The 23593-nt window shown below is 41.0% G+C and overlaps 1 protein-coding gene across 1 annotated transcript in view; it reads left to right on the forward strand.

Annotated features, from left to right (window-relative positions):
• ARMC9 (armadillo repeat containing 9) overlaps positions 1–23593 on the forward strand; it is a gene marked incomplete at its 5' end in the record, with an annotated part of 61523 nt that overhangs the window by 34642 nt on the left and 3288 nt on the right. Inside the window, 8 exons of the mRNA XM_084267138.1 lie at positions 1051–1125; positions 2216–2306; positions 3570–3628; positions 10229–10333; positions 11110–11225; positions 15173–15297; positions 18677–18809; positions 23321–23493. Coding sequence (XP_084123264.1) covers positions 1051–1125; positions 2216–2306; positions 3570–3628; positions 10229–10333; positions 11110–11225; positions 15173–15297; positions 18677–18809; positions 23321–23493 — 877 coding nt within the window. The remainder of the gene's footprint in view (positions 1–1050; positions 1126–2215; positions 2307–3569; positions 3629–10228; positions 10334–11109; positions 11226–15172; positions 15298–18676; positions 18810–23320; positions 23494–23593) is intronic.

The raw sequence follows: 23593 nt of genomic DNA on the forward strand, positions 1-23593 counted from the left end.
AAAATTCAGTAGAAGATGTAGATCAGTTCTGTATTAGCACTGTCTGGATTAAGATAAAACTTGACATATCTTTATTGTACTGCTTCTATAGCCTTATATTTATGAATTATAAGAATTAATATAATACTAATACAAAAATAACATCCCAGTCCTGAGACTGAAGTACTAGTGTACTGTTGAAGTCTATGACTTAAAATGGCCCTGAAATTTCCTCTCAGAAGGTAAATTCTTAGAATGTGGTTTGCACCAGCACAACTGATGAAAGCTTTGTTATCAAAGGTGAAGGTGGAAAACAGTGCTCTTGAGTGCCCAAGAGCTTTCTGAGAAGCTGTGGAATCCTTGTGTAAATCCCAGTCCTCTATTGATCCTTGCTTCCCCTGCTCCCAGCCTAATTCACTGTTCATTTTTGCAAGCGTATAGCAGAGGATGACTGGAAATCTTAGTGCTTCAACAGTAACTGGCCAATAAAAGGCATCACATAAGTGTTGATAAAACTAGTTTGACAGACCTGGTGGCTTTTGCTAACCATAATACAGAGCTTTCATACTGGCTGGATTTTTTTCCTCTGCTGAGGGACAGTATCAGGCAGCAGAGTAAGAGGATGGTTGAAGCTGCTACAGCTTTTATCATCCTGCCTAAGGTTACAATGCTTGGAGCCTGTCTTGAGCTCGTGGTGACACAGTTTTGTCCCTGTTCTTTGTCCTATTTTTTGTACTGCCACTAGTGTCTGTCAGAAACTAACCCTTTTTTAAAAAAAAAATTAGTTTTTATTAAGGCCAGGTTGATTTGCAAGAATACATTTTCAGAGGTGGAGGGAGAGCAGGGATGGAATCTGCGTGCGTCAGTGCTGATTTAGATCAACCATATCACAGTATATTTGCATCCTAAAAGTTCACTGCTTCCCAGGTGGGAATCTTTGCAAGCACGTGCTGGCCTGACTTAACATGCTGAACATAGTTGTTCTGCACCTTCACTCTTGAATTTTGCTTATAGTCAACTGGGGTGACTGTACGAGTTTCTCTTAGTGGTGTGATTATTTCTTCCTCTTAGATACAACCGTATGTGAACGGGGCACTGTACAGCATTCTTGCCATCCCTTCTGTCCGAGAAGAAGCCAGAGCAATGGTAAGAAGTGCTGCTTTGCATAGCACAAAGACCAGTGCCTGTGCCCAGGGAGGCATGGAGGCTGTGCCTGCTGAGCAGTGCACAGCAGTGTTGGGAGGGGAGAGCCACAGTGTTTTCAAAAGGGAATCCACAAGAAGCCCCCCACCTTTGACAGTCAGATACAAACGTATGTCTCAAATAGCTCTGCCATATTTGCTGGGCTTTTTCTAGAAGCAGAGCCCCATCAGTGTGAATGATTCTTTCTTATTTGTCCAAATTAAAGATATTATTTTAGAATATCATTGCCCATTTAGCATTCTGTAGGCTGGATGTGGCCCAGGAGATGCTTTCATGTGACCTGCTCTTTCTTCCTTTTGTTGAACTCATTCTGCACCAGTGAACAGCCACTAAGAGGACAAGTTAGTCTTGCTGCTTTTGTTTCTGCCTGGCATAGACATGGTTAGCTGGGGAAGGCAGCAGGAGGAATGTTTTTCAGGACTAGGAATTGATCTACTGTGATAGTCTAATGGTAATAAAGGTGGTTTAACTTTTGGATTTGAGGAAGCTGTTGCTGGGAGAGCAGTGTATCTTTGTATCTTAAGAACTAGCCAAGAGATTTATGATGACATAATTGGTGTCAGATGTTTTACCTCACAGAGCACAGAGGTTTGGAAGTCAAATTATTAAATACACAACATCAAGCCTATAGGGGCATACACAAAGAGAAAATGGGTTGAAGAGAAGGTCAACATTGGTCCTGCCTTGTGCTTTCCTTCTCTGAACCTTGCACTGTTGTCTCTCTGGATGCAAATTTGCCCTTTCCTCTTGGCTGCTGTGTACTGAGCTCAGAAGGCAGAGGCAGCAGATCTATTGTAAAAGTTTGCTGTTCATCATGATACTTCTGTATTTAAACCTAGATGTAATATAGACATCACGTTTCTTTTGTCTTTGGGAAGTGTATGGGCAAAGTGGGGTGCTTAGAGCTGGACACACTGGTTTGTTTCGTGTTGCCTCTGTTTTTCCTGACAAAACTATGACATTTTAGCTAACAAAACTCTGCCACTGTGGTCACGTGCAATACTAATCTAGCAATGTTTTCCACTGCATCCAGGGAATGGAAGAAATTCTGCGCTGCTTTATCAAGGAAGGAAATGCAGAGATGATCCGACAGATTGAATTTATTATCAAGCAGCTCAATTCAGGTCAGAAGAACAGATGCAGCTATCTCAGCTGTAAATCTTTCAAAAAAGCTATAAGAAAGCTCATGTTTTTACTTGTTGAACTCTCAAAGAAGAACAATGGTGTAATGGTCTGAGAGAGCACGAATAGCGAATGTCAGGATTTAAATGTCAGATGTATTTTTAAATTTCCTTCTATGTTACAGTTATAAAGAAGAAACAAAAGGACAAGTAAGTCTTAATTCCAGAGTCTTGGGACTGTAAATAGAGTGACCTTGGTTGTTTATTTCATGTCAGTAGCCTCACAGTAATGAGAGACTGCTGTCAGCTGCAAAAATAAACAGGTAACACAATTTGTAAAGCAGGATTTAGGGGCTAGGTCTGCCCCTGCTCATCTCTTGCTCTATTGAGAAGCGTGGCTTTGTTATCTGACATGGCTTATCTGGAATAAGTAGGAGCAGAGTCTTTTTGGAGAGTATCTTGATGGGGCCCAGGAGTTGTAGGTGCTGTGTCAATACAGGCAAGTATGAGGAGGTAAAATACTTACTCTGCTTTCTGATCCTTGTGGCTGAAAGGATGAAGAAAGAGAAAAAGCAAATAATGAAAAGGAGATTAATTCTTGTTAAAAAATTTTGTGTGGAGAAAATAGAACCAGTTTGACAGCTTTCTTTAGCTTTTGGAAGGAGCAGAAGACAGCATATCTTATGGTCCTAGCTTGTAAAAGAACAAACAAAGTATTTAAACACTATATTGTCACCATGTAATATTTGTTCATCACGGTTATAGAATCACTCTTCTGCCTGTTACTGGTATTTTTAAAAGGTTTTGACTGATTGTTGAGTACAAGTTGAGTGTACAGATTTGCCTGGCTGCTTTTTTCTAAAGCTTGTCCAAAATTTACAGTAAATATTCTATATGGATTACATTTACATATAAAAGCAGTATAATATCAAAGTATTTGTAGGGAGAAGTAGATTCTTTTAATAAAAATTAGTTGAAAGATAGACAGACTTGCAAGTGCACATACTTTCATTCAAGTCTTACTGGTAAATACACTGTAGGATCATTGTGGGCAGAACTATTACAGAGCTATTGCTGTTTCTGCTGTTTTCCAGCAAATTGATTTTGGTGATTTCTTGGATGATTTATAGGAGCAAATAATTCCAGTAGTTGCCCTGAAAGGAACAGGGTGTCTATATGTGAAGCAAGCTGAATTCTACTGTTGTAAAAGAGCAATTCTCTTTAATTGCATGTCCTCTTACACCACTTTGTTTTGATTCTTTCTAGAAGAGCCATTAAATGACAGTATCGTGTCTGATGATGATGATGACGAGGAGGATGAGGAAGTAAGTTTAAAGGCCTTCTGGCACACTTTAGAAAAAACCTGAACCTTCTACACAGAAAATATATGTCTCTAAGCCAGACTTTGTCCTGGGTTTGGCTGGTGTTTTTTTCTTGGTTATTTTTTTTACCTTCACTTAATTACCAGGCTGTGAAAATTAGATCTGTTTCCATTGCCTTATCTACATTTGAACTCCTACTCTGATTTTAGCAATTCTCCACCTCTGTGATATTTTCAATCTATAATCCTTTACTGAAGTGAAGACATGAGGAGTTGAAACCTTGCTTTCAAAGCAGACCAGTTTCAGCAGTTAAAAATAAAGTAACCAAAGGAACCAGTGTATTGCCAGAAAGCTTATAAACAGGTTGTTATGTTCTGTTAAGGTATCATGAGCCTTTCAGTGTAATGACTTCTTTTGCTCTTTAGAAACTTTGAAATATATTTAGTGCATTGTATGTAATGAAGGAAAATAGTGATTACAAATGAAGTAGTCCCATAAAAAGAAGAAGAAAAAAAACAATTTAGGAAGCAAGCATGAGAAACTATGTCATAGTAAATATAATCTGGTTAGCCATGTATTGCTAGTTCTGCTAATAAATGTATTTTATACCAATACCTCAACATTTTTTTTTTAAGATTTTTCCCTGTCTGCATAGAATTATGGGATCTCCAGTGTAGGCAACACAGCATAGTTGATCATCTAAATTAACAAGCAAAGCAAGGTGTAAATGATGTGAGGGAAATGTTAAACCTGGTCTGCACTGCTGATGTTACTGTAAGTGGGTATGAGGTGGTGAAAAACAGACTGTCCAGGCGGTTACACGGGAGTGGTATCTGAAAGAAGTCTGTCACATAGCACTCTTATTGAAAAGTCTTGCATGAGAAATTTAAAAGAACAGCCACAGTAGATAGCCTTGGAATAGTGCTTGAACATACTTAGCTGGGTGTATATGTACACATACATTTACATCACGTATCTGCCCTGAAGAAGTCAGTGACATTGTGAGCGATCTTTGCAAAACATGGTACTATAAATATTACCAGAGAACATGTATTTACTGAAAAGCAAGATTTTTAGACAAAAGGTATGATTTCTTTTTTATCCTGAACCAACAAATAAGACACGTAGAACTTAAAAGTCAGTTGTATCCACGTTCTACTAGCTTGCTGCATGTGAACACAAATGCTAGTGAACAGGGACAACCACGGCCTAAAACTACTGCTGGGTGCCTGAGTACATTTTCAAATAAACGTTGAACCTTCATGTTTTCAAAGCAGAGAAAAACTTACCCAAGTACCCTGGGTGTAAAAGGTGTGGTGTGTTCTCCAGTTGCCGTGGGGTGCAGCACCTTGCCAGATCCAGCATTGCCTGGCAGTGTCCAGGGAATCTTTTTGCACTGGTTGTGTTTTTGTTTCACTGCTGCTTCTGATGTGGCACAATAGATGGTGAACATGTGAACTAATTACCCTTGTGACTTTGCCTAAATTTAAAGCTATGTGGAAATTCTAAGTTTACAGCTACAAGGAAGTTTTATTTAACAATTGGCTCTCCCCCTTCTATTCTAAGAGGGTACAGTAAACTGGTTTGCTTCTTTCTTAATTGGATTATTGTGATTTGTTTTACCTCCTGTAGTCCTAAAGTGAGCTTTCATTTATCTTTCCACTTCTCCACCCAAAATCAGCATTAGATGTGCAAGGTGGGCTTTCTAGGGATTGTTATAACTTCCCTTTGTTTAACATGTGCTTAACACCTTTTAACTGGTGTCCCATGACTTTGTCGTAGATGTATTGTGAGAATCCAAGGTTGTGATATTTTCACTTGAACTCTAGTATATTTTCTTAGGAATATTGTGTTCTGTTGTGAGAGCCAGGAGATAAGGAGCTCCATCATGAAAGGTGTGGCATTGAACTGTGTGATAACACAAAACACTTTCAGTGCTTTACCCGCTCTTGGGAACGAAAAGGTGTCAATTTTTTTTATTTAGTCATAACCCCTGGACAAGTTGTTGCTGCTCAAAATCCCAGCCAAGGCTGTAGGTCAAATGGTTTTGAAATGCATCTTTACCATTGAGCCATCATGATTAAAACAGGCTTTTGCTACTTCAAAAGTAACATAAAGCTTTTGAAACAGAGAAGTGTCAGATTCCAACTTTTCATTCTCTTTACCATTGCATTAAAAAGAAAAAGCCAATTTTAAAAGCCTATTTTAAAACATGCAAGGATAACATTTTTTGCATCTTCTTAAGCCAAATTGCTACTGGGAACTGTAATTCTCTTCTGCTGCAAGGAGGCCTGGTTTCTTCAGCCCTGGGTTTGGAAAAGATTGTATACAAACAGCATAGCAGCAAATTGCCACACAAAGTGGTGCCTCAATGCTAAGAGCCCTTCGGTGTTTTGGAAATGCAGTGAGTTATTGTTTTTTAGGGTTCTGTGATAACATCTGATGATGTGATCTGGCAACAGAAAGTTTTGGAAAACTTTATCAAAAGCCTTGCCTTTACTTAACTTTTATACTACTGCAGACCAAATGTATTTCACAATATATTTCATATATTAACGTTCTAATGATGTGCATTCAAACTGGTTTATTGATAGTATAGCTTGTTTCTGATCTACTGAATGCCAGTATTTATACCTTCCCAATTTAAGAGAGAACAGACTGTTCTGTGCAGAGTTACTTTGCAGGTTTTGCCCCAGCTTTTCTAGTTTCCAAGAGCATGTGAAGGTTCCCCGTGCTGTTACTACAACCTTTCATATGTTTCTGCTTTTATCTGTGTTTAATTTAGAGTTGTTGAATTCTCCCTTGGCTTTGAGCAGATCTTGTGGTAATGAGTACTTGCTCCTAAACACTGTCACCGAGAGGTGGTTGAGCGTGATGGAGGGTAATTCTGGGATTTCTGAGGGCATCATACACTCAGAAATTCCAGATTCTGTCATGTGTAACGTTGGAGCATATAAACTGAAATTTAAAATGTCTGTGTATACTGTTACTCAGAAATAAATTGGCTTTTGTGTTTGTCTGCTAAGTTTTAAACTAACTAGTGTAGAGCTTGGGATGCACTGACTTCTGGAGTACCTACACACCTTTGCTGTGTCAACCATCTGGGGTGTGTTGACACCCACAGTCTCAGTGCGTATTTTCTGTTGCTTAATATTCTCTTTGCTGTTCTGTTAAATGCTAACTTAATTTATCTTCAGTATTTGATCTTTACGTTTACTTTTTATTTGACTTGGACCATCTTTAAAAGCTACTTAATAATAGTGAATATGTGATATTGTAGCTCTAATTCAGAAGTTTAGTTACAAACGTGAGCTGTGTTAGATAACTGTGCAGTGAGGATTTATCGGACACCCTCTGATCCCCCCTCCCTGTCACTCAGCACCTGGCAATAAAACTGGCAAAGGGCAGTGTGAAAATACACTTCAGCCAGAGAATACATCAAAGACAGAGAGCTTAATCACAGAGCTAATCGCGGGGCTCTAAGCCGTTACATTGAAGGACTTTGCTCTCAGCCTGTGAGCTGTGGTGAACAGGGCACCAATTGTGTTGTGTCAGCAGTGGGCCCATGGCCCGTCTGTCAGAGCTGCCTGTACAAGGAGGCAGAGGAGGGATGTGTTTGGGCTCAGTTACCTGCGATGTTGAATAATGCCATTAAGCGATGCTTGCAGGAAGAAACACTTCCCAGAAACTGGAATTCTCTGTGTGACAAAACATGTCTAGCACAATATTGGAAGAGCCTCTCTACTCGGCCCCTGCGAGGCCCCACTGCGTCCAGCTCTGGGGTCTCCAGTACAGGAAAGATACAGAGCTGTGGGAGCAAGTCCAGAGGAGGCCATGAAGATGATGAGGGGGCTGGAGCACTTCTCCTATGAAGACAGGCTGTGAGAGTTGGGCTTGTTCAGCCTGGAGGAGAGAAGGCTCTGGGGAGACCTAATGACTGCATAACAATACTTTAAGGGGCCCTACAGGAAAGTGGGAGAGGGACTATTCAACAAGGAATGTGGGGACAGGACAAGGGGCAATGGCTTCAAGCTGAAAGAGGACAGGGTTAGATTAGACATTAGAAAGACATTTTTTACAGTGAGAGTGACACAGGTTGCCCAGAGAGGCTGTGGAAGCCCCATCCTTGGAAGTGCTTAAGGCCAAGTTAGATGGGGCTTTGGGCAACCTGGTCTAGTGAAGGAAAAAAGTTTCTCCTTCCCCATGGCAGGGGCGGTGGAAGTAGATGATCTTTGAGGTCCCTTCCAACCCAAAGCATTCTATGATTCTGTAAGAGGTGGAAGCTGAGGGAAACCAAGGCAATCTGTGAAGAGAAGTTATATACATCATGCATGCAGAGAGCTAGATGAAAGAGCAGGGTGATGTTCTGACTGTACGTGTAACACTCTACCCAGGCACAGGGTAGGCAGTCTTCTGTAAAGCATCCTTGAAAAAAAGCTGTTAGCTCTCTATGCTGCACTAACATACTCTATAAGAAATTTCCATCAGAGTCTTTATAAAGTTCATCTTTCCAACTTTTAAATTTTTCTCCAAAGTATATTGTGGAGTTTGGAGTGTGTTTGGGTTTTGGTGTGCTTTGGTGGTTTTGTGTATTGTTTGGGGGTTTAGGTTTGTTTGTTTGGGGTTTTTTTAATGCAGATAATGATTGCTGACTAGTTTACAAGTTTATCTGTGGTTTTTTCCATTATCTGGGTAATTTTCACACCTACCCAGCTTCCCAATTAATTAAGAGCTGATTGTGACTTGCCTTGGAGAGAAAGGCAGTTTCAACATATTCTTGAGGTCCTGTACAGCCTTGTATTTCATGGCTGAGTGTCCAGAGAATGCTTCTTTAGGAGGATTAAGAGAATTAACAATCTGATATATTCAAAGCACTCACAGAAGAACTCAGGGTTTTATTCAATCGATGCATAAACAACTACACTATTTAAAACTGTACTCTGAAACCATAAACACTGTGTGGATGATTGACAGTGTTTTAATGGACTTTATGTCAGGGTCTCTACATTGCTGTTACAGTATACCTTATTGGAATGATTAATTTATTCTTTTCTGACAGTCATTTATATTTACTGACTCAAGTTGTTTCAATAGCAAAGCACGTTTTCTTCATCTGGGGTGGGCTTTATTTAGGGTATCTTGTGCAGCACAGAAGAGACTTCAGTAGCCCAACACAACCAAAAATACTCTATTCTTGAATTACCGATTCTGGTTTGCTGGAGGAGTCCCCCAAACTCTAAAATGTCCTGGCTTGTAGATCTGTAGAAGCTGCAGAACTTCCATGAAAGATGAATCACCATAGTAACACTGGAAATAGGCATGGGAGAGTGAATTCCTGGTACTTCTCACTTCAGAAGTTGATTACTTTGGGTTTTTGTGGAATAGTCAACAGAGGATTGTTGCCACCTCATATGATATTTCTATCCCCAAGTATTGATTCCAAGAATTTTGTACCAGCCCCATACTATCAGCTTTAAAGCTTCTGTGTGCAAACCCAGATAGCTGCTGCCTCACACAGTGCTCAAATTGCTCTTGGACACCCCTTGTCTCACCTTTCAGGAACCCCTGCATGAGGAAGGGGGTTGGGTGCCCAGCAGTAAGGATTATTTTTTGTCTTGAATGATTAAAACTTATCCCTCTCTTTCCTGAAAATTAGTAATAAAATGTTTTGGGGTGGTTTTGTGTTTTGCTTTAATTTTTTTCTTGGGGGGCGATTAACAGCAATAAATCACTTAAGTGTAATTGCAAAGTAGAGGGAAGTACTCCAAAGTGCTGAGTGTGCAGATAGAGATTTCCACCTCATGGTGCTAACATTATGTGCAGGGAAGGCTGAATTGTTTTACAATGTGGTTACTTTATTTTTACTGCTAGTTGTTCTAGTCTAGCTTTAAATTACACATTTATTACTGTCAGATGCTACCGATAAATAACAAGATTCAGGTAAGTTTTCTATCAAGTTTCCCACCCTCCTCTTTGCTTGAATGATAAGTTTTTTCTGCCTTTTTTTAAGGAATTGCCTTTTTTCCTAAGGGTAACTCTTCAGCCTTCAGTGTGGCTGAGAAATGCCATCAGGTTGATTTTGTTTTGGGTAGGTTGGTTTTTTTTGGCTTTGTGGTTTTTGGTATTTTTTAGTCTGTAGTGTATGGCTACATTGACTTGAGAGATCTGCAAAAAATAAATCTCTCAACTTTACACCAGATGCTTGTTCAGGACAGAACATTACAACTTCAGACTAGCATGTGGTGTTCTACAAAGATACTAATGACCAAGATTTTTCCTGAGCCTTGATTATCTCAAGCAGGGAATAATTATTTGGGGTTGGAAATTTGAAGGAGGATGAGTTTTGAGATACGTGCTGTACGTTTTGGTGTACAATTTGTGGAAAAAGGGGTGGAATCTTTAGTTTCTGGTTACATCAAAAGTTTAGGTGAGTTTGTCTTTAGGTGTCTGCTTTTTTTTGGTGGAAAATACTTGTACATTGCTAGTAACAGTCATTTATCTGGACAGTATATATCCTTCAGGGGACTAATGAAGTGAGAACTAAATTTGGAATGAAAACTCCTTGGAACCTGGGCTCAAATAACATACATGTTACTGTTCCAGGAGGACCATGGCATCATGGAGGCTGATCTGGACAAAGATGAGGTTTTGCAACCTCAATTGGGAGAGCTTGCAGGAGAGAAGCTGCTAACAACTGAGTACTTGGGAGTGAGTATGCTCATTAGGATCTTGTGATAGATTTTAATGATAAAATGATTATCATTTTAATGATAATTTAATGATTGAAGTGTTTAAATTTGGTAGTTTCATCACTTTTACAAAACTTGAATTTGTTTCTGGAAGAGCTGTTTTCTACCTGCATAGTGTTCCAAATCTTTCACAGGGTGTCTTATTAGCTGCTGTTCAGAAGTTGGATAAGTTTGAGAAAGGTAGCTCCCCTTTCACAGGAGGTGGTCAAGCTGTGGCTTAATAAGCTAAAGGCAGCCTTAAGGTTCTAGTGCTACATCAGCGAGTCTGGGCACACAGATCAGTTCTGAGCAAGTTAATACTGGAACACTCTGCTTATCTGAAATGATTTTGAAATAAAAAAATGAAGTGTTAGCCACTCCTAGGCAGGTGTTATGCCAGATCAAGTACAGTGTCTTACCTCAAGCATCGAAAAGCCATCCAGTAAAGGAGGTGTAAAGCTTGCGTGAATGCTGTTTAGTGTGCTGTGACTAATCTGAGATAAACGGGACTGTATTGTATGCCTACCCAAAGTCCATAGGTCTACCAAGCTGATGATGGAAACATGGCCTGAGGTAAGGTGTCATGAAACATCCCACAGTGATTGAGGCAATTATAATTGAGGCAATTATATCTAGTGATACCACAGTGCAATTTAATTTCTCATGCAATGTTTCTATAGAGTTTTCTCTATGGCTCCAGTTACCTTCCACTCCATTTTCTCTTCCCCCACCCCCATGTCTTGTCTTGTTTATCAGATAATGACCCATACTCCAAAAACCAAGAAGAAACTGTTTCCTGGTGTCCATCAGAGTACAGATGAGCCTCTGCAGAGACCTGTGACGCCAGGCTATCACAGAACTGTATACCTAATGTAAGTCCAAACAAATGAGACCTCGTTGGTTTTTTTTGAAGCTCCTTTAAAAAACAAATCCACAAAAAAAAAGAACCCCAAAACAACAATGCCTGATAAATAAACCTTCCCCACCTAGAAGTGCATTGCCATTATAAGTCCTTAAAGATAATTTCACAAGTAGAAAGGAGAGGAATATTATAGGCAGGGAAAGGCCCATTGACTTGGGCGCACGTACTTGGAATAGTTTAGTAAATGTTTACTGATCAATTTGATTTAAATTTGCATTATATCCTGTGTGCTTACAGCCCTTTTATTTCTTCATAACATATTCTATTGGGAAGCTGTATGGAATGCCTAAAATGCCCGGGATCTTCCCCTTTATAAGCAAGAACGTCTGTTGCTCTGGGGGGACTTGTTAGCTACATGTAACAGGACAGATTAAACAGAAAATGGGAAAGACAAAAGTCTTGTGTTACTGGATTTCCTGCTTTGGAAGAAATACATTTTCCAGTGAGAGGGTCTGTGGCACCTTGCTGTTGGTGTGACTGGGGTCAGAGGTGGAAGGTTGCGTTGCAGATGGGGCAAGGATTTAATGCTTTCATTTCTGCAGGTATGTGAGCTGAGAGACCACCAATCACTATAGAAAACATTGCTAAAACCCCACAGTACTAGTGTAGCTAATGAATGGGTAACCTGAAATGCTGCAGTGTAATGAAGTCAGGGTGCAGAGGTGGTTCTATGGAAAAGCAATAGTCCTGAAATCTGAAGACAGTCCAGTATCACCCCCCTGCTGCTCTTTGCTTTCATGTTTGTATTTTCTATTTCTTAAAATCCATGTCTTTCCCGTTTTAGTGTGGAAGATCTATACAGGAAGCAGTGAGGTCTGATTCAAGCTGTAGTTAACACAGGTGTAGATGAATTTGGTCTAAGCCTCCTGTTTTGGGCAGGGAGTGGTTGCAGCTTTATCCTGCCCATGTTTATTCCCCCCACTGCCTTGTGCTGGCATTACCATTTGTACCAGCAGGTGATCAGACTGGAGCCCCCCTGAGTCATCCAGAATGTCTTTCTGGCAGCTCAGCCATTCACATGGGATTATACTGATTGTGTTACCAGGACCTGAGAATGGACAAGTGCCCAGATCTGGGTGTGGAAAAAGCCTTGGAAGATTTTTTTTATTTTTTTTTTATTTTTTTTTTATTTTTTTAGAAAAAATAAAAAGGAAGATGAATGAGACACACACTTCCAAAGCAGAAAAAGAACTTTTGGCTATCCCAGGGCAGAATTATTTCTTATGCACAGTCTTGATTTTAATTCAGTGCTAGCCTGAATGCATCTGTTTGAGCATGGTGCCTACTTCTGCCTGGTATAGCCTGAACATGGACTTGGAATTTTTGCTTTGGCTCCTTTCTCACAGTGGTCAACTTGTGCACCATGGTGATGTCCACAGCCGTTGCAAACCCTTTCTCTTTACATTAAATGTGCGTGTAGGAAGAAACCAGCAGCTAATTAACATAAACTCCTGTTAGTAGCATAGTGATTGTCTAATAATTTCCATACAGTCCTCCAAAAGAGCTGCAGGCTCCCCCCCCCAAAAATCTTAACTGACTAATACATGACTACATACAGAGTGCCACTTTGCTGTAGGGTCTGTGTTACCTAGTTCAAGGTCCTGCTTTCCCTGCACAGTATTTTCCTTACCTGTGGTGGGTAAGGAGTCCTGGACTGAATCTGTGGAGTCAACTGTTAGGGTATAGTTACAGCCTATTAGAGAGTTTTTTCAGAGTAAATCATAGTTACCACCGGAGCGTGTAAGCATTGGGTTCCTGCTTTCTAAGCGGAGAGCAAACAAAGCTTGTGAAAATGAAGTGGCTTCCCTATGGGAAGTCAGAAAAATGGTGGCAAACCCAGGGGAGTGGCTTTTCATGGTGCCATACAGCTCTCTGCAATTTATGCATCAGAAGTAGCCTCTAGAAGCGATGGCGTGCCTCTCCTGCCCCTGCCTGCCCAGGCAGCGTGTTTATTTAGAGTCTCCTAGGATACCGCAGTGACGCTGGTCCCCGTCCCGCACTCTGTCATACCTTGAGTCTCCTTATGAACAGCAGTGCAGCTCATGGAAGAGCTTCAGCTCACTGCTGGATACAGAACTGAAAGCACCTCTCTGCCATGCTGGTTCTGGTAGCGTTGGGGCTGAGAAGAGCCTTAGCTTGATGTGAACTTTATGGATTGCCTCGCTGTGCTAACTAGGGAGAAAAAAATGTGAACAGCAGGAACCTGACTTGGTGAAAATATGTGGAAATTAAGTTTCCCTCCTGCTCTGGCCAAATGGTAGAAGTAATGTGAGAGTTTGGTGCTCCTGCGTTTTAAGTAGGAAACTTGTATTTTTATATCTAAATCATTTTTGAGCGAGAAAATGGCAGTAAATAGACTAAGACATTCTCAGACTAGATTGTACAACAGAAAAGGACAAGCTCTGGTGGCTTCTGTGCTGCTCTACTTTTAGTACAGATTTGTTTACTAAAATGAGGAAATACTCTCTTTAGGAAGTTTTGTGAGAGGAAGGCAATAAAAGTGACCAAATCTTAGCTGCCTTAATTTGAAAGCAATATCTGAACTTGATGTATAGTATATTTCAAATAATTCAAATGGCTTATGTTGGTAAGAGATGAAATGGCATGAAAAATGTCAGACTTGTTAGCCTTGTATGAAACCTAACTGCCCACAGACAATCCAGGACAGTTCATCTGAATTTTCACCTGAAATTTTGGAGTCAGCAGAATAGTTAATCTACACTAAAAATTTGTGTAAATGCTTGCATTCAGAATTGAAGTGAATATAGCTTGGTTGAAGTTCTTCACCTGAGACTCGATGTAACATATTCCATTTTAAAAACATCCCAGAAGGGAAGCAGCTGATGGAGATAGTACAACACGTTTCTTGGAGTTGTAGGTTCATACCTCCAAAGTGGGAATTGGGGGGGAGTGGGGCACAGATTTCTGGTGCTGAATAAACGCATTCAGACAGAAAATTAATGCAGAATAGCCACTGCACATGGAGTAGCTACTCCATGCTAATTTTTCTGTGACTTGCCAGTGCAATCAAAGCTCTAGTTACTCCAGTGAATTGTTATGGGATCCCTGTATGGACAAGCTCTTGCTGCATGGAACTGAAGGAGCCAGGAAATACTGGAAAGCTGCTGCTGGCTTTGTTGTTTTTGGGGTTTTTCTTTAAAGACTCACTGGCTGAGATTGCTCAAGGGGGACCAATCTACTTAATATTCTGCTAGCTGTTTCCTTAGAAACTGGTTTAGCTGTGAAATCATTAACTGCCTCCTTGGACTGCATCCTTTTTAACTAGAAATATAGTCTAGTTACCTTAACCAGATACTGAGCAGGGGAACTTTCCATGTCTGCCAACTTCTTTTCACACATTTTTGACATCCTTCTTGCTTCTGCTGTGTTTTAATGTTTATTGCTAGCAATCTTCTCCCTGTTCTGTCCTTCAGCTACTTCAGTTTCTCATTGATCCACTTGGGAAACCACCAGTTCTACTTGTTATCTACTTTAAGTCTGTATTGCATATTGCTCTGTAAAGAGAAATCCTTGTAATCTTTGGGAGCAAATCTTAAATCACTGGAAAAGCTGAGTATCAAAGACCTTCTGGGCTCACCACTGCAGTCTTTTTCTTTGTTTCCTGCTGTTTTTTGGGTCTGTGAGGAGTTAGAGTTTCTGTTCCTTGGATGTTTTATTGCAGCAGGAAAAATTGTGAATTTCAAATACATCTGATATCAGCTGGGTTGGGGGAACAACAGCTATGCAGTTAAATTGTGCCCTTAGTTTGCAATATGAAATATAAAATAATTTCAGCATCTTCTATGTCATTACAGGCAATTAGAAATTAGAATTTACTCTCATGTGACTCTTTATACCGCAATCATTCATCCCCCTGTGTGCACCTTTCTCCTCCAGGCCAGAAAATGATACTGGTTCTTGTCACGATAGAGGTGAGAAGCTGCAGTCTCTGCCGAGTGCTCATTCTCCAGTTTGTGGTGGGAGCAGGTCCAGCATTTCTGACCTCTGCATCTCCCCTTCATGTAAGGATATTCTGTGAATGCTGCTGTTAATGGTTGCTGGTTTTCTTGATGGGGAGCAGGCGTTTGGGGATTGGCTTGTGTGTTGCAGGGTTTTTTTAAATGTAGCCTTCGAGCTGTCCCTCTCTCTGTTGACCCTGGGGCAGTCTGCAAGACCTTGGGGCACACAGTTATATTTTGTCTCAAGCTGAGCCAACGACTGCAGAAAGTAATGTGTGGTCAGCAGAGACCAGTGGCTTCACTTGCCTTGCTCCACCTTGCTTCCTGAGGAGGGGCCAAGGATCATACCCATGGCTTCTGATGTGCAGAGGATACTGTTTTTCACTCCATGATGTTCTCTGCCTAGGAAAAGAGCTGCAGTGCACAGTCAGTACACTTCCCAACAGGCAAAGCCCCTTACTTGATCAAATATACCCTTGTTTGGATCTAAATGAATCACTGTCTGCTGGCACCTGCAGGCTCTTTTGGCCAGCCCTCTGTATTAAAGTTGAAGGCAGCTGCAGTTATCTGCTTAGATTTGCAGCTACATTCAAACCATAAAAGGTTGTGGAGGATGGGAAGCCCTGTGCTATACAGCTGCATTGTGGGTGATGCTGCTAAAGATTCTGTCCTGGCAACTTCAACTGAAATTAGTTGCAAACTCAGCTGGACCTGAGAGCTCAGAAAAACATGATGCAATTTAAAAGGTTATAGGCTTCTGAAATACCTAATTTCTGAACTTCTGATATCCATGGGATCATGAAACTTTGGATGTGGGAGTTTCAACCTTCTTGCAGGGATTCATTAACATTTCCAATTAGGGATTTAAGGCTGAATGTTCAGAAGCCTGAGATAAAGGATCTCACAGCATATCCGGTACAGAATTATGAGTAAGTTGAGACAAAGCATGCCTTTACTTTCCTGAAAAATATGCTTTGAAGCAGTAAAGGAATAGCATTTTTTTTTCTCCTTTTTTTTTTAAATTTCCTAGAGGAAATGAAAAGGATTCTGAGAAAAGTAACCAAGGTCTTGCAGACAGGAATCTGCTTGTGTAATGCCCACAGCTGATAAATATAACAAGCTGAATGAAAGCCGCGTGATTGAAGCAGATCAGGCTCCTGTTCAAGATGGGCACTTGGGCTCTCGCTGCTCAGCTGCTGTCCTCAAGCCTTGCTTTGCACTGTACCCCCTTGAGTGTATACCTGAGCCTGTCCTACGGGATGGTTGGCTGGCCAGGGGCAGCAGCTCAGAACAGCAGAGGTTATAAATGAATCAAAAGCATACTGCCTTGACAGTTTTCCTGTGTAGAGGGGAAAAAATGGAGTTTTACATATTCGTGCTTCATAAAGGAAATTAAGCCAAACAGGTATCAAAGGTGTTCCTCTTTGCTATTTCAAAGTGTAATTGGATGCAATTTCTAAGGCATTACACAGGCACCAGGAGCCCAGCATGCCTCTGAACTGCATTTTGATAATATCTTGCCAGTGAAATGCATTCACTCACCTTTTCCATGCTGCCCAGCAGGGAACCTGAGTAAGATAGCACAGGAAGCAGGTTTTTTATGGTTTGTTTTTTTGGTTTGTTTTTTTTTTAAGGAGAATACTGATTTAAAGCCTTTATGCTGAAGAAATTCCTGCCAACTTTAAAGTTTCATATGGTCAGAACTTTGCTTATAGCCTCAGTCTAAAACAGTTTGTTAGCTGTTTTCAGTCATGGTTATCCACAGGTGGATAATACCAACTAGATTATGCTGTCTTTTCATGTAGAAAAAATCCTGGAGGTCAGGAAATACAGCATATTGCAAGTTTATATGCATTATACATGTAAAAAGATGAATAATTTGTGTGTGTGTGGCAGAAACGATTCTTCCTAGTGCTAATAAAGGCTGTGAAACAACACTGAGCTACTTGAAAGACTGCCAGAGGTTGATTTCAGGTTTGTCCAAGTAGCTGGTGCTTGTCTGTCATACCTCCTGGGATTTAGAGATGAGGATGAAGAGAAGAGAGAGTGTGCTGCTGGGTCCCCTGATAGTACATGTCAGTGACAGGTTTTTCATTCTGTATCATGATAATTGGACTGGGTCTTTGCACACCCCCTTCCTTCAAAAGGGTTAGGAATCCTTTAATTGGAAAGGCTTTAATTTAAGGCAATGGAAAATAATCCCTTTCTTGTGTATTCTAAAATATGGCAGGGAACAGTACATAACAGAAAGGTGTAAAACTAATTGTACTGCTTCTGGAGACTCATCATGTCCTGCCAAACATCTTTGCTGTGGAATAAACCTGCAGTTTATTGAGTTCTGATCTTGATCTGAAGGTCATTGTGCAGTACCAGTAACCTGCTCATTTCACAATATGTATTTTCCAGCATCACGTGAATACTCTGAGATTCAGAGTTTTATGAAGTTGTGCAATAAATAGTAAAAGACCAAGAGGGAAAAAACAGACTAAAAGCTTCGTGTGAACAGTTAACTTCCTTGAGATATGACCTTGATGATGCTAAATTTAGCCTCAAGAAACCTTGATCCTCTTTTGTTTTTTTTTGTTTTCTAAAAATGAAAGCAGTTCTTAATGCCCTCTGTGCCTGGATTCATTCAGCTGTTCTTGAGGAGGTCTGACTTCACCTGGGTCCATCCTCCCATTTTACCAGTTTGGTAAAGATTCATTATTTCTGGTTCCTTTTTTCTCTCTTGTGAGCAAAAAAAAAAAAAAAAACACCCTTGTGAACTAGAGGTGAACTTTGGTCATCTTACTACACATATTATGCTGAATGTCAGACAGAACATGTGTTGGGCAGCCACACTTGTCTGCAACAGACCTGATTAGTTTCCCTATCAGTATGAGAACAAATCAAGTCTACAACCTGTCCTGAGCAGGGGAGGAATGGAGCTAGGGATTTTCCCCAAACTCTTATTGAACTTGCACATCTTGATAGCCTTGTTTGTCTCAGCAAACTGACTGTCTTTCCCTTCTCCATTAGTGCAAGGCAGGAAGGTGAGGCACGTTGAACACATGCAGTAGACCTGAAGTCTGACAGAAATGTCAAACACTCTTTTTGCCCACAGTGGCTGCCCATTACTATGGATACATACAGACAACTGTGGTTGCACTCTAATGGCTTTAATGAGATACTGGCTGTTAGCTGATACAGGTTGACTGGTGGTCTGCATGCTCCTGGCTCATTGCACCAGCAGAGTGTAGCTGCTTTGCAGTTGGACAATAAAACATGTTTGGATAGTTTTCAAAGGGCTGAATGCATACACACTTGATGCTGGCAAAGTAATTCCTCAGCCTGTCATTGTCTCGAGGTTTCCTTCATATGGCAAGAACTGTACCTTGATTGTGTTGGTAGTGAAATTGTGTAGAGACAACTCCTCACCCAGCTGTGTTTCTTTTTTAAATAGCATTTGAAATGAAGTCGTCTCAAGTATTCTCACCAGGCCACAGAACGGACCAAAGCATCGCGGCTGGTGACAGTATCTTGTCTTCTCAATCTATTGACTTCACCCAGGATGAAGTAAATGGGCAAACTCATAGGTATGATTTATTCAGCTGAGTATCTGGAAGTGCAAGGGGAGTCTGAGGGGACTTACCAGCTAATTCCATGCTGCTGTAAAGACAATCTGTGAAGTCATTTGATGTATGATGTAGTCTGGTCTGAGACAGTTGTGGTGGCGTTTGCCAAACAAAATACCCTTAGCTGTGCCAGAGGCAGCTGTTCATTTTCTAAGCATCTGGTCCAGAATGGGAGAAATCTCAAGCAAGTGAGTATTAATGGGCTTCACATGTATGCACAACGCACTCTTCTGCAAAAAAAATATTCCTGGTTGCTTCCTTAGATGACTTGACTCTAACCCACAAAAAGTCATTTATTAGTAAAGAAGTAGGTAGGACTGTGGGAACATGGCAGGAATCAACTTGCAGAGGGAAGAAAAAATATTCATTTAAGTGGATTCAGAGTGTTTAAACATGCTGGCCTGCCAGTACTGCTGACCAGAGTCCCTGATTTATCCACTAGACTAGTGTAGCAAGGCAAGCGATATTGTGAGTTCTCGTAGCAATGGGTTTCAACTCTTCTTTGAAACAAATTTCTCTCAAAAGATGATGAAAGGTCTTTGTTCTCTTTCTCCTGTTCATACCTTGAGCCCTCTGCGAAGCCTTTGTCACATGTAGGACTGTGATGTTATATCTTGGATGACAACTAGGAATTCATTAGCAATTGGACTGAGGTTTACCAAAGTTTTTCAGAGCCTGCATGTGTCCTTCAGACATTAACAGCTTTTTCCTATAGCTAATTTGATTGGGCCAAGTTTTAAACAGCGAGTGTACAGAAATTTTAAAAGCAAGTACATTCCAGAAGTAAAACACAGAACGGGTGGAGATGTGTTAAAGAAAAGGTTTTACCAGCTCTATGGATCTGATTTTTCAGAGGTGCTTAGTTATTTGTGTCAGTTAAAGCTTTAGCACTTCTGAAAACTGGACTCTCTGCTCAGAGCATTGTTTCCTTCTGGTCTTCATTTGCCTGTGGGTGGTTTGGTGGGTGGTGGGGTTTGGTGGGCTTTTGGTGTGAGGGTTTTGTTTGTTATTTCCCTAGTTTTGCTGTTTCCATGGTGAGATCTGGGAAATTATATATTGTCAATAAATTATCACTAGTTAGCAGCTGAAGTGCTTAGTAGTCATGTCCCATCCCAGCATTACTGGTTTTATTGAAGTTGTCTGTCCTAACAGTAGTTAAGCACATACTACTAATGCAAATAGACTATAAGGATTTTACAACCAAATTGTTTGCTTTGTGATGGAAAGAGATTATTTTTCAGGCTATGGCTTGCAAGGAGTCATACATTGGCAGCATCTTGCCTCCCAGTTTGGTGAGAGGCTTTTGCGTCTCAACAGTCGTAATCTATTATTAAAAAGAGGTTTCCCTGGTAATCTCAAATTTTGCTTCATAAATGTATGTCTGAATCTTAGTAACTGGATCTCCACCTGAAGGCACAGGTGCAGTATCCTGCAGAAGAAGATAATATCTTTTCATTGCGTGGTTCCTAAGCATGTGCACAGTAATTTGTATTTACAAACGCAGCCTCGAGTTACGGATATGGGAATGTAGCCATTCACAGTGCAGGCGAACACAGGGTTTCCTGTATCAAGAGTCCTTTGTTAACATGCTGGTGTTGCAACAGCTAAACCTGCCTCTTCATTCTTGGAAGCATACTTCTTGTTTGCAAAACAAACATTGCCGCTTTGCTCATAGTTTTGACCGCTGTAGGAGATGACTTCTTCCTACTAGGTACATAGTGAGACCTTCCTTGGAGAGGTATGTATGTGAAAGAGGGCAGAGTTGTGGTGATGAACTGGTCACTGCTATTTCCCAGCTTCCTCGGCAGTAGAAATTAGGAATTTAACTGCACAGAGATTGGTGAAATTATGCTAAATCAGCCTGAGAGAAGAATGAGGCCCAAGTGGTGACATGTCTATAGGAGTTGTTTTATTTCCACAGGAACAAATGATTGTTCTAGCCAGTGCCTGTCAGACTGGCAGCTGCCACTGCACTGCTATTCCCTGCTGGCCATGTAAGAATATAATATGTTGTGCTTTTTAGCTAGTCAAGGATAAATTTGTAATAGACTTGAGTTTACAATTGTGGCTGGTTAAAAAAGGCCTCTTTTTTTTTTTTTTTTTTTTTTATTGTGACTATGTCCAGTATCATCATCATAAAGAGTTTAAACTCTGCAGGGCCTTCTTGGGTCGCTGTCTTGCTCTTCTGATAATCTGTTAAAAAAGGACAAAAAAATCCAAGTGTATTTCTTGGAGAAAATGGCCTAACTCATCTTTGTATGTTCAAGTCCTGTCACATCTCCTGGTTGATTATTCTGATCCCAGTGTCGGTCTGTTGTGTGCTTTTTAATAAATTATTATTTCCATTTTTCCCAACAGTTGTCATCTCAGTGCAATAGCAGGTTTCTGTGTGATGTTTCTGTGTTGTAGATTTGTGTTTTTGTTAGGTTGTGTTTTGGTTTTTGTTTAAGCACTTGCTCTCAAATTACCACACCTTGACGTAAATGCTTCCTCTACCAAATATAATGGAACATTTTCCCACAGAAGATTTTGCTGCTTCTTTCTTTGTCTTATCAAGTTCTAAAGGATGCCAAATAGCAGCTTTCTGTGTTGTTCTGAGGATTCATTCCTTTCCCATCAATCTTGGCCTATTTATTGATGTAGTAAAAGATGAGGTAGTGCTGTAACACCTGGGTACATGTGGAGGCTGAGATCTGCTCTTCATCCTGCCAAAGAAACAGCAGAATTTTTTTATTATTATTTTTAAATACACACCCCCACCCCCTCCAAAACCCAAAACACACACAAAAAAAAAAAAACCCACCAACTTTACAGTATTTGCAACCAGTTTATTTCATATCATCCTTTCCTGGGGTGTTCACAAAGATGCAAGTCACCCTGTGTGGCCACTGAGTACTCTCTCTCTGGTTAAGTACAGTGACCCCGGTTACATGACTTTGCTTAGTGTATAGAAATACAGGTTTTGTTATCTATTGCTAAGGAAAAGCAGCTCATATATGGCTCAAAGTCCTGTGAAGCTCCTGGATGTTGGGGTGGGGTTTTTTTTCAAATCTATGTTATCATATCATAGTACACATAAGATAATTGGAATCCAGCTCTTGAACCAAAATGAGTGAAATGACAAACAGGCAATAACAGTGAAACTATCTCTGGAGAGAGATTATTTCAATCCCTCTGTGATCCCAGCTTGGGGTTTTATCTACCCAATCTTTTTGGTCTTTTTTTGGTGTTGTCCTGCTGGTATGTTGTCGCTGCCACCTGTGCCTTCCTCCTTTGAACTGAGACAAGTGTAATACTTGCAGTGCTGGGAGGGCTGCGGAGATGGCTCTTAGCAGACCAGTCGCATGTCTCCGTCCTTAACAGCTAGCATGTGCATATGCAAAAAAACAGACAATTAATGCTGTTTAAAATACAAGATAAACACTTGCTCATATCTCCTTGCAAGATGAGGCAGGGGTATGTAAGGGCTAATCTGCACTGACTCAGCAGCATTCTCAGGGGAGGACAGATTAAATGTCTTGAAAATCCTCCTAATCACCCTTTCTGATTGCCACAAAGGGCTCTTTTGATGGAGCTAATAACTTTCCATTTTAATCACCTGTCTTTAGATGGCACCTTTTTCCTCTCCTGCTTTTGGCTTATTTCCTTTTAAATATGTTGACCTCTTCTCATGTAGCTGTTATATCAGTTTAACCTTTTCTCCTTTAAGGAGAAAATTGACTCACTAAAGCAAACACGAATATAGATTCATAATTATTTGAGGGATAGGCTAGTTCCTGGTAGCCTCCATTTCTGTGCCTGGGAAATGCGTTGATGAGGGAGCTGGGAAGGACAGTGCATCCTCATGCCGTCACAGACTGAGCTGCAGAGAATGACATTCTTGCTGCACATCCGGAGTGTGAAACAGCACCAGCTGTTCTACGTTCCTGGTGTGAACAAGGAACCTGTGTGCGTAAGGAACTTATGTCATAGATGTCATCACAGCCTTTTACTCTTTTGGAAAAGCCTTCTGGGAGCCAAGGAGCTGCCTGTGTCTGTCAATTGTCACCTATACCTGGGAGAAGTAACAGCGTCTGTGCCCTAAAATGATGTATTTTTGTGCTGTAGGGTATCTATCTCATTTCTGCACCTCAGAGTGAGTCTGTGTGTGTGATAAACACAGCAGAAAACAAGCTAAAGGTCTGTTAGTTGTTTGCTGGTGGCTTAACTGAACCTCTTCAATCCTGTTGTCCGAAGAGTCAGGTTTGAGTAGGATAGACAGGCTGCTAGAGCCGGGTTTAGAGGCTGGGCGGTGAGTGCGTGCCCCAGAGCAGTACCTGTGCGAATGGAAAGGAACATGGCACCAGTCTCCCTGAATTCTGAGCAGCCTGTCATGCTGTTTCAGCATGTACTCCACGATTCACTTACTTGCAGACTTACTACGCGTACATACTTCTCCATGTACTGCTAACCCTCTCCATCTCCTCCTACAGCGAGTTTCCCTCAGCCTTCATCAGCAAACCGAAGATCCCCCGCACTCCTGAAGTGCAAAGTGCCAGCCCTAGAAAGGGGAAAATCCCAGCCGTTGCACCCCAGTTCTCTCAGTCTGGACCCCAACAAATAAGTCGCCCCAGCTCCTCGGGATCGTCCACAAGAAGCAGACAGAGTAAGTGGAAAAAGTCATGGCTCTGGCTGTCAGTCTTTGGGCTGGGAAAGGAGGCAGCGCTGTAGGAGCTCTCCAGGAATGAAGTCGTGGGCTTTAAATG

The sequence above is a fragment of the Gallinula chloropus genome (assembly GCF_964237585.1).
Source record: "Gallinula chloropus genome assembly, chromosome: 8".
In the NCBI taxonomy this organism is placed as follows: Eukaryota; Metazoa; Chordata; class Aves; order Gruiformes; family Rallidae; genus Gallinula; species Gallinula chloropus.